The sequence below is a fragment of the Pelodiscus sinensis genome, chromosome 3 (genome assembly GCF_049634645.1).
Source record: "Pelodiscus sinensis isolate JC-2024 chromosome 3, ASM4963464v1, whole genome shotgun sequence".
NCBI lineage: Eukaryota > Metazoa > Chordata > Testudines > Trionychidae > Pelodiscus > Pelodiscus sinensis.
Window position 1 is genome coordinate 83,017,482 of NC_134713.1, and position 10,740 is coordinate 83,028,221.

Genomic DNA, 10,740 nt, shown 5'->3' on the forward strand with positions numbered 1-10,740 from the left:
CTGTTTGCAGCAGGAAGTCGAAGAAAGGACACTTTTCCTTCGACTTCCCTTACTCCTCATAAAATAAGTAAGTCAGAGTAAGAAGTCCTCCAGCTTTCCATTATTTTAAAATAAAGGCTGACTGTGTAGACATGTGCTATATTATTTCAAAATGACAGCAGTTATTCCGAAATAGCACTTCTGTGTAGACGTACCCTTAGAGTGTCTGTGCTAAATGAGGCTAATAGAGTGGGCTGTAGGTGCCTGATACTTAGCTTTTGATGTCATTTGAGTGTTGAATATAGCAGTCCATCCAGTTCATGTATTTGTTCAAACTTTGGCTAAATGTGTCAAATTTGCATATGAAGGCAAGTTCCACAGTTTCTCTCTCCAGCTGGTTTTTTTAAATTGCTTTGTAAGAGTATAGTCGCTTTTAGATCCATTAGTGAGTGTCTGGACAAGTTAAAATGTTCTGCAACAGGTTTCTGTGTGTTGCTATTTTGAATATCTGATTTGTGTCCATTAATCCTTCATTACAGACACTGTCCAGTTTGACCAATATACATGGCAGAGGGGCATTGCTGGAACTTGATGGCGTAGATCACATTGGTGGATGTGCAATTGTATGAGCCTCTGCTGTGATGATGTCGCTTGTATAGATGTGTGGACAGAGTTGGCACCAGAGTTTACTGCAGGTGTGGGTTCCTGGATGAGTATGATAGAGGTGTGCTGTGTGGTTGCTGGAAAGAATTTGTTTCAGGTTAAGGGGTTGATTCTAGGTAAGAATTGGCCTGTCCACCAACTGGAACAGTACCAGGGCCCTGAATTTTGACTGGTAGGTCCAAAAAGGGGCATCGCTTCAATTCAGAGCTCTGAACAATCTAAAGCATACTCTGAGGTTAGTTATGATACAGTTTGGCACCACCTAACTAGAGACCAGACCAGTGTTCTATAACTAGAGCTGGTCAAAAAGTTAAAGAAAAAATCATGATGTTTTTGTTTCTGTTTTACTCCCTCTTACTTTGAAATTTGAATTTTTGACAAAAGCCTTCCCGAAAACATCCAGTTTTGAGAGGGGAAATTGAATCCACCTCTACTTATCCGTCAGTGATAAGTGATGATTGCATGAGGAAAAAACAATAGCAGTCTGGGCTTCATATATTCTCCAACCTGCATTCAAGTCACTTGACTTTTTGTTTCCTGTCATGTTAAAAATACAGAGAAAATGCTTGGTACTTTCAGACAACTTGGCCTACATTACACCACTTTGGCTAGTTCAGGAGAAAGTGAAACCTTTCTATTGGTGTGTGAAGATTGTGAAAACTAGAGAACTCACATCCTCTTCCTCTTGTACACATAACCAAGTGAGGTTTCATTCTCCTCAAAGTTAAGGGAGCTGGCCCAGTGCTGCCTCAGGGGCAGGAGATGGAGAAGTTTCGCACCGTGTTGGATTTCTGCCTCAGTCACCAGAAGGTGATTGGTTACAGCGCTGTGTCCCTACTGACTGCTGCAAGCGAGCGTCTCTTCTCAGTCGTGGTGTTTCAATGCCCCTGCAACTCCTGGAACATGTATTACGGCTCTGTCTTCCTGCTGGTGCCAGCCCTGATCCTCTTCCTTCTTGGATGCCTGCTGAACGTCAGGACCTGGCGGGTGTTCACTGGCTGCTGCGCCCCCGGCAGGTGCTGCCACTTCATCCACATGAGGCGCTGCTGCCGTTACAGTAAGGTGCTGTGGCTGGTGACGGTGAGCACTTCTGTGGCCCCACTCACGTGGATCGCTGTGGCCCTGCTTGGTGCCAGCTTCTATGAGTGTGCAGCAAGTGGGAGCAGCCTGATACAGAAGCACCTATGCAAAGGCAAAGGGACCCAGTGCCATGAGCAGGTGGCTAGAATGCCCTGTGGCGGGACTCTCTCCCATGAGGTAAAGGAATTTCTGAGTTTTCGGGCTCAGTCTCAGGTACGGTCCCTTCCATCCTTTATATGGATATCTAGGAATGGGTTAGATAGGCATCTATTAGAAGTGATCTAGATGATGCTTGCTCTTGCGGTGAGGACCTCTCGAGGTCCCTTCTAGTTCTGATATTCTCTCTCAATCGGTTTATCCCAATTGGGGTTAGCCCCATGGAGGTGCACTACACATGGAGTGGTTTCTGGAGTGCTGGAAAGCTGGAATAAATAGTTCAGTTAAACTAGGTGCTGTCCCCAACACCAAATGCCACTCAGCTTTCTTTTGCTGATGTGATGGCAAAGGGATGCAATATCGATGCTATCATATCTGAGGAAGTGGGTCTGGCCCACGAAAGCTCATCATCTAATAAACCACCTTGTTAGTCTTTAAAGTGCTACATTGTCCTGCATTTTGCATCATGTGAATCAGAAATTCTTGCGTTTAAATATTCTTAGCTGGCTAACATAAAGGTAACATTTTGTTAGTTGCATCTCCCACTGCAGTCTATATTGCTTTCTAATATTTGGCCTGCTGTCTATCTGAGGCTACTGCTTCATAACAATATTCATACCTTTTCTTTTGAGGCAAATTGAGAATAAACCCTAGGCAGCTGGATGTCCCATAATTGGGCTTTTCGATCCTTGTATTTTCTACCTATTTCAACAAAGAGTTGTGTTGTGAATTTCTCTTATCTTTTTCCACTTCTTTACCTCGCTGTCTACATCATGAATGCTTTTAAGCAACTGTTTACTTCCCATACAGAGAGGGGAAGCTGGTGTTTATTTAACAATCTTTAACAACACCAGAGAATTAGCATGTGAAAAAGGAAGCATAGGGTTTCCCCTTGTAAGTCTTCAGGTTTGAAATTACTGTCAATGTCACACTCATTCCAGGGAAAGAGTTTAATTTTTGTTCCCCTAAAAGAGCTGAAAAGGAAGAATGTGCTTGTGCACCTCTCACCTTTCTTTCTGATGTTAAAATGAGGGTTACCAATTTTGGGGACTTTCTTGTTTTAATTTCTCCAGTTTCTTTTTATTACAAATTCAGGTTTTGTTATATCCTCTTTTCACTAGAAGAAAAAGAGAGTATCCTTAATTGGAGTGTGCTAGCTGGAGGTAAAATCCTAGAAAAGATATGGCATTTTGTAGTTTTCACATGTGTAAGCTCCTCAGATTAATTATCCAGCTTCCCAGAGGCAACTGGTGTGAAAGCTACAGTCTGCCTTGTCTTCACAGGGAATTTACCTTAAATGAGCTAGCTTAAGTTAAGAACACCTTTTTTTCCTAAAGAAGATGTTTTCTACCATTGACCAGAGTACTAGATTTGTGAGATCTGGGAAACCATGTAATGGAAGTCTGATTAGGTTTGCTAGCAAGAGATTTTTATTCAGATAGTTTAATATGCTTCATTTTTATCAGCATCAATTTAACTCAAACATGTTAGAGAAAAGAGTTGAAAGTTTTGTCAAACAGGTAGCATAGGGTTCCTTCACGTAAAAGGTCCCAACCCATCTTTGTCAGACATACAAAAAATCTGGTAAAACCAGCGGAGATAAAATTAGCAATTCATAATGTTTCTAAGGTAAAAAGAAAAAAAGGAAAGAGGTTATACTCTTATTTATTATCATTATTTTAAATCAGGTCTTTACACATAATTAAAAAGCAAAAGGGAATACAAAACCATTTTTTTTCTTTGATGGTCAACTTTAAGAATTGTAATAATGCACTGACTTTTTTACTTGTAAGATTAAATATGTGGGAAGTCTTATATGAGAATGGATGCTATTAACTTTTCACCTAGCCAGCATTTACAGCCCTTTCCAATGGAATGTTGATAGAAACCTGAATCTACCCACACTGAGGATGAATTATCCTTCTCTTCTAAGACAGAAATCTCAATCCAGAGCTTTAAAGCTTAGCAACTATTTCTGAGGATGTTCAGGTACACGACCATGTTCACCTAATCTTGACAAACAGCAGAGTGTGATTGGTCTTAGATCTCCTGTCTAAAACAATGTTAAATTACATATTTTTAGCCAGGAACTTTCCATGCTCTTAATCCTCTGCAAACTTCATTAATCCCTCTGTATGTTCCCCAAGGTGCTAGGATGGATTCTGATAGCCTGCATCATGGCTTTAGTACTGGTTGTCACATGCATCAACCGCTGTCGTTCTCCAGTCAGTTTTCTTCAGCTCAAATTCTGGAAAATCTATTTGGCAAAGGAAAAGGAGCTTTTTGAGAGCAAGGCCAAAGAGCATGCAACCAAGCTGGCAGAAAGGAACCTAAAGTGCTTCTTTGAATTCACTGATCCAGAACAATTTCAGACTCCCAGTAACAAAGACTGGCAGCAAATCTCATCCTTGTATGCTTTTAATACGAAAAGACAGTATTACAGCATGATACACAAATATGTTTGTGCCAATAGAGGCGCCAGCATCAAATCAACCGAAGGGGATATGTTTTCTCCTGCACTAGGATTTGTAGATGGCACTGATATTGATGAAACAGGTACAATATAATGACATACAGAATTCTACTTTTGTAGTGTGGACAGTTAGCTATGTAAAAATAATCTTGTTCCATGCGCTGATCTCTTTTATACATTAATGGAAATTTTGTGCAAATTCTCGCAGAATGAGATGGCCCATCAACTTTGCAGCATATTTTTAATGAATGTTGTTACTTTTGCTTAAGTGTCTTTAGTAAAATAAATATTTCTGGATGGTGGTTTTACAATATTCTTAAGTCCTTGTCTCTTTCAAGTTATGATGTTAAATAGTTGACACCTCCACACCAAAGGTAAGTGTATGTGCTGTTTTAAATTACTACAAAATACCTGCTAGCAATATATATAAGATAGTCTGTCAGATCAGAGCATTTGGCAATTAGACTTGAAAAAAAAAAAGTTTGATCCTTAGTATTGCACTAATACCGTATCTTTCAAATTAAGAAGTAGCTTTCTGGACTTTGACCCATAAACAAGTTCTTCACAAAGGTGTAGAGAAAGAGGGCGTGTTGACTGTGTCTTTGTATCATTGAGCAGGTGAGTGCTGATGAATCACTGCTTATAAGCTTGCTGTTAGTGCTGAAAGAGAGAACTATGCAATGTTCCGCAGCAGTCAGAATGGTATGCAAATTTAGGAGCCCTTAGAAAAGCAATAGATAAGACAGAAAGTAAAATGCTACTGTATAAATCCATGGCACACCCATGCCTGGAATACTGTGTGCAGTTCTGGTTGTCCCATCTCAGAAAAGATATCTTAGATCTGGAAAAAGGTACAGAGAAGGGGGCAAAAATGAACTTACATTTTAACCAATAAAAGTATCTATCCATGCCAAGCTTTAGAATTCATTATCTCCTCTTCCTAAGTAAATCTCTGAGAGTACGTCTACACTAGCCCCCTAGATCGATATAGGGAGGCTAATGAGGGCTACCGAAATTGCAAATCAAGCTCAGGATTTAAATATCCTGTGCTTGATTTGCATGTTCCCGGCTGGTCCCATTTTAGAAATTTACTAGCTCGAAGTAACTGCCTATGTCTACACACGGCAGTGAAACGAGATTCCGATTTAAAGCCCTAACTCGAATTAGTTGCTATTCCTCCTGCAATGAGGTTTACCAGCTAAGTCGATTTAGGGGCTTTAATTTGGAATCCCATTTCACTGCTGTGTGTAGACGCAGGCAGTTACTTCAGGCTAGTCAATTTCTAAAATGGCGACCAGCCGGGAACATGCAAATCAAGCACGGGATATTTAAATCCCGAGCTTGATTTGCAATTTTGGTCACCCTCATAAGCCTCTCTAGATCGATCTAGGGGACTAGTGTAGACGTACCCTAAGTCTGTTTTTAAAGTCAACTTCCTCCACAAATATTTTTCCTAGCTGTACTTTTTTTGTGTAAAGTTGCTAATAGCTCCTGTTTTATTAAAACTGTTTCTACAAATGTAGGTGGAACCGAGTCCCACTGAAGTCAGTGGGAGTTTTGCTATTGATGTCAAGGGGATTGGGATTTTACCTACATCATTTAAAATTAGACCAGGTTAAAATTTGCTTTTATTTTTGCTCCATCAAAAATAAATATAAGCATTTTTTCATTCAACATTTTCCACAATTTCATGGGGTGGAAGAGAAAAGGGTGATGACTTTCAAAACTTAGAAAATGATAAAAAAGTGAGACAGAATTTAAATTGCATTACTCAAACCCCAGTTTTACAAGACAAAAATTCAGCTAGCTCTATTAAAAGTACATAATTCTAAAGTGAAATGAAAATGAGTACGCCCTTGTGGTAAAACTAAAGTGAGAGCTGCTTGAAACGTAGGAAGCCCAATGCCAGGCAAGAGGAATGAACAAATAAAAACTATGTAAATAACTATTATTGCCACTTTAACATTCAGCCTTTGCTATTTGTTATTCATCTTCATTTTTAGGAAACATAGTTAAATTATTTAATACTGTTGTGCAGGAATGACTGCAATCTGTGGGCTCGTCTTAGTTTTGATATTTGAAGAATTTTAACTTGAAAGGCAAAAATAATAGAGAAAAACCTTGTCAAGGTCAATAAATCATCCAATTATAGGCTCATTGGAAGTAAGCCTTTAAATAATATCTAAACTCACAACAAACAAATTCAGAATTAAGAAAGCATTTTAATTGATGGTATATTTAATGTTGTCAGTGATTTTTCAAAGTTCCCTGTCATGGCTAGACAGGTTTTGTTTTGTCTTTGTTTCAAGACCGGAGTGTGGCTGTGATTGCAAACTGATGCACTAGCGCCATCTAGCTTCTTTTCTAAGGCTACGTCTAGACTACAAGCCTCTTTTGAAAGAAGCTACAAGCTCTTCTTTTGACAGAGATCATCTAAACACCAACCAGTATTTTCGAGAAAGAGAGCCACTTTTTCAAAAGAGAGCACCTAGGCCGTCTGGATGCTCTCTTTTGAAAAAGCACTTTTTGCATTCAATAACGCCTTTTTTCAAAAGAGCACTTTCAAAAAAAACCATTATTCCTCTTAAAATGAGGTTTTCTGCAGTCGAAAAAACTGCCGTGTTCTTTCGATTTAATTTTGAAAGAACACAGCAGCAGTCTAGATGCAGGTGAAGTTTTTTCTTAAAAAGGTCACTTTTTTCGAAAAATCCCTGTAGTCTAGACACACGCTGGCTGTGTCTACATTGGCATCCCTTCTGGAAAAGGGATGCTAATGTAGACTTTGGAATAGGCAAATCCGTGGGGGATTTAAATATCCCCTGCGGTATTTGCATTAACATGGCTGTCGCTTTTTTCTGGCTTGGAGATAAGCCGGAGAAAAGCGCCAGTCTAGACGTGATTCTCCGGAAAATAAAGCCTTTTCCGGAGGATCTCTTATTCCTACTTTCAAGCTTCTTTCAAGTAGGAATAAGAGATCCTCCGGAAAAGGCTTTATTTTCTGGAGAATCACGTCTAGACTGGCGCTTTTCTCCGGCTTATCTCCAAGCTGGAAAAAAGCGGCAGCCATGTTAATACAAATACCGCGGGGGATATTTAAATCCCCCGTGGATTTGCCTATTCCAAAGTCTACATTAGCATCCCTTTTCCAGAAGGGATGCCAGTGTAGACACAGCCCCTGAATGTACAACACTTATCCAAAGATAAACATAACTGGAATACACTTTATGTGTTTTAGTTTTGGACTCCTGTATAACTTTTTTTCACTAAAGGAAGGTTGTACTTATCATATGAGTACTATGAAAGGATCACAGTCACAGTCTAGCTATCTATTTAAAAAGTGTAATACTCTGCTAAGCTTGCTATATCATTCAGTAGTACAGGCAGTCCCCGAGTTACGCGGATCCGACTTATGTCGAATCCGCAGTTACGAATGGGGTTTTTCTCGCCCCAGAGGACGGGAGTGGCGGGATGCCCAGATGCGCCGCGGTCCCGCCGCCCGCGTCCTCTGGGGCGAGAAAAGCTGCTCCGCGTCTCCCTGGCCTGCTGGGGGGGGAGCTCACCCCAGCAGACCAGGGAGACGCTGAGCAAAGCCGCGGAGCACATGGGCAGCGGGACAGCCCAGACGCGCTGCGGCTGTCCCGCGGCCAGCGTCCTACAAGGCTTTGCTCCCCGTCTCCCTGGTCTGCTGGTCTCCAGCAGATCAGGGAGACGTGGAACAAAGCCGCGGAAGACCCGGGCGGTGGGACCGCGGTGCGTTTTGGTCCGCCGCCCGCGTCTCCCTGGTCTGCTGGGGGGGGGGCACAGTTAGTGCACCCCCCCCCAGCAGACCAGGCTTTTCTCCCAACGCCTGTGGTAGAGCAGCTGGGGCGCTGCCGGTTGGTCCCGCAGTGCCGCTCTGGGCACTACTGGACCAACCCGGTAGCATCCCAGCTGCTCTGCCCCAGGTGTCCTGATTCAGCCGCTGCTGGTCAGTTTCAGCAGCAGCTGAATCAGGACGCCTGGGGCAGAGCGGCTTGGGTGCTGCTGGGTTGGTCCAGTAGCGCCGAGGAGCGGTGCCCCAGCTGCTCTGCCCCAGGCGTCCCCAGGTCAGCCACTGCTGAAACTGACCAGCGCTGACTACAGGAAGCCGGAGGCAGAGTTGCTCTGCCCCGGGCTTCCTAGAATCAGCCACTGATCAGTTTCAGCATCAGCTGACTTGGGGATGCCTGGTGTTCTTAAGTTGAATCTGTGTGTAAGTCGGAACTGGCGTCCAGATTCAGCCTGTTGAAACTGATCAGCAGCTGATTCCAGGAAGCCCGGGGCAGAGCAACTCTGCTTCAGGCTTCCTGTAGTCAGCCGCTGGTCAGTTTCAGCAGCGTCTGAATCTGGATGCCAGTTCCGACTTACATACAGATTCAACTTAAGAACAAACCTACAGTCCCTATCTTGTACGTAACCCGGGGACTGCCTGTACCAGAACTTGTTTTAGAGATTAGGAATAGCATCACTGTTAGAGGGTCCAAGTTAAGATGTGTATGTATCATACATTTTCCTCCTTACTCCTTGTTTTTATTTCTTTTTTAACAGTGAGCAACACCAAATCTGAAGCCAGTTCTTAAGTCTCCTCCTAAACTTTCTGTTTACCATTATATTGCACTTCACCTCCTAATGACTTGACTTTGTTTTAGAGCAGGGCTACTTAATACACGGACCATTTGTTTGTAGCCTGTAGGGTGGTTTGGGTTGATACAAGGCTCAACACACGGCCCACGGGTGGGATCCTTTGAACATGCCCTCCAGTGTGAACATGCTCCACAACAGTGAGGCATCTTCCAGCGGAGCAAGTTCTGAAAGATGCAAGGAGACGTGCTGGCTGCATCAGACGGGTGCAGGGTGTTGGTGTTTCTAGCCCCCAGAGTGTAGGTATGGGAAGTGCTGTCTGCATAACCTTGTGGGAAGAGCCTGAGAGGTGCTGACTGGCTCACACTGGCCACATATGGGTCTGGCTCCGCATAAAGCTTGATCTTTGTATTCATGCCCATCAGTGTGAAAGAAGCTATTTGCATATATTAGCATATATATTTGCCCATATGTGCAACCACACTTCAGTTGTGGTCCTCAGCATGTCCTGTGAGTATCATTGTGTTCTCCAGGGCTTCCAAAGTTGAGTAGCTCTGCTTTAGAGTCTGTCATGCTACTGAAGCCAAGAGGCAAGACTAGACCCACAGACTTGGCACCACGTTAATGATGTGTGGATCACTGCCCTAGATGTTAGCATTTTCAGCATCTCTTTGTTTTTCATCAGTCTGATTTCTTCCAGGCTCTGAGATATCTGGGGTCTCGTGGTGGCAGTGGCTGTCCGTGAGGAAAGAGATATGCCATTGGCTACCATCCGTATGTATTGGTGACTCCAGACTGTGCCACTATACTGTTATGGTCTCACCCACACACATGATGGGTGCGTCTAGACCGGCAAGATTTTGCGCAAAAACTTACCAGCTGTCTACACTGGCCACTTGAATTTGCGCAAGAGCACTGACTTTGTAATGTACAAAATCAATGCTTCTTGCGCAAATACTTTCATGTTCCCGCTCGGGAAAAAGCCCTCTTGCGCAAGAATACTTGCACAAGAGGGCCAGTGTAGACAGGGAAGAACTGTTTTGTGCAAAAAAGCCCAGATGGCTAAAATGGTGATCGGGGCTTTCTTGCGCAAAATTGCGTCTAGACTGGCCACAGATTCTTTTGTGCAAAAGCAAATGTTTTGCACAAAGGCACTTGCCAATCTAGACGCGCTTTCGTGGAAATACTTTTAACGGAAAAACTTTTCCGTTAAAAGTATTTCCGGAAAATCATGCCAGTCTAGACGCAGCCGATATGTTAAAGGTGATGGGGAAGAAAAGAAAACCTTCTGAAACTACATGTGGTAAGCTGCCTACGTAATCTCAGTTCCATCACCAAAGCAGTCTGGTTACTGAGCAAAGGCAGGAGAAGATTCTTAAGTTATTTATTTATATTGCCAAGAGCTTTGTTGGTCATTTTTTCTTGTTGGGTGGAACCTGAGTTAATAAGCCTGGAAGTAGGAACAGGCTCATGGAAGTTACCAAGCACTGTGACAAGGTGTTAGAAGTGAGTGTAGCTTTCAGCACCATATAATACATTGGAATCGAGATATTATATTGTACAGGGGTTGTTGTTCTGTTGCTTTCCATGTTGCATTCCTGCAAATGCAGAACAATTTTTTTGATACATTATTTTACTAATGGAGATGTTAAAATGCCAATAAAAGGGGCACTTCCAAGAAAGGTAAATTTTGTCTGTTCAGTACTGTAGTATTAATCCAGCTATTTGGTTCAGCATACTGTTTATTTAGCAATGGTTGGTACTAAAGCTTTGAAATGCTACATGTCTAT

The 10,740-nt window shown here is 42.5% G+C and overlaps 1 protein-coding gene across 1 annotated transcript; it reads left to right on the forward strand.

Moving 5' to 3' along the window:
* Positions 1-1,186: 1,186 nt before the first annotated feature.
* On the forward strand, positions 1,187-5,381 carry CALHM6 (calcium homeostasis modulator family member 6). Its single transcript, XM_075924017.1, has 2 exons — positions 1,187-1,935; positions 4,026-5,381. Exons 1-2 carry the CDS (start codon positions 1,405-1,407, stop codon positions 4,443-4,445), a joined length of 951 nt encoding a protein of 316 aa, XP_075780132.1. The 5' UTR covers positions 1,187-1,404; the 3' UTR covers positions 4,446-5,381.
* The last annotated feature ends 5,359 nt before the right edge of the window (positions 5,382-10,740 follow it).

Bases quoted from the DNA above. Each gene is read 5' to 3' on its own strand.
- CALHM6 (XM_075924017.1), top strand. From the start codon at position 1,405: ATGGAGAAGTTTCGCACCGTGTTGGATTTCTGCCTCAGTCACCAGAAG. The intron at 1,936-4,025 runs GTACGGTCCCTT...ATGTTCCCCAAG, and splicing joins GTTTTCGGGCTCAGTCTCAG to GTGCTAGGATGGATTCTGAT.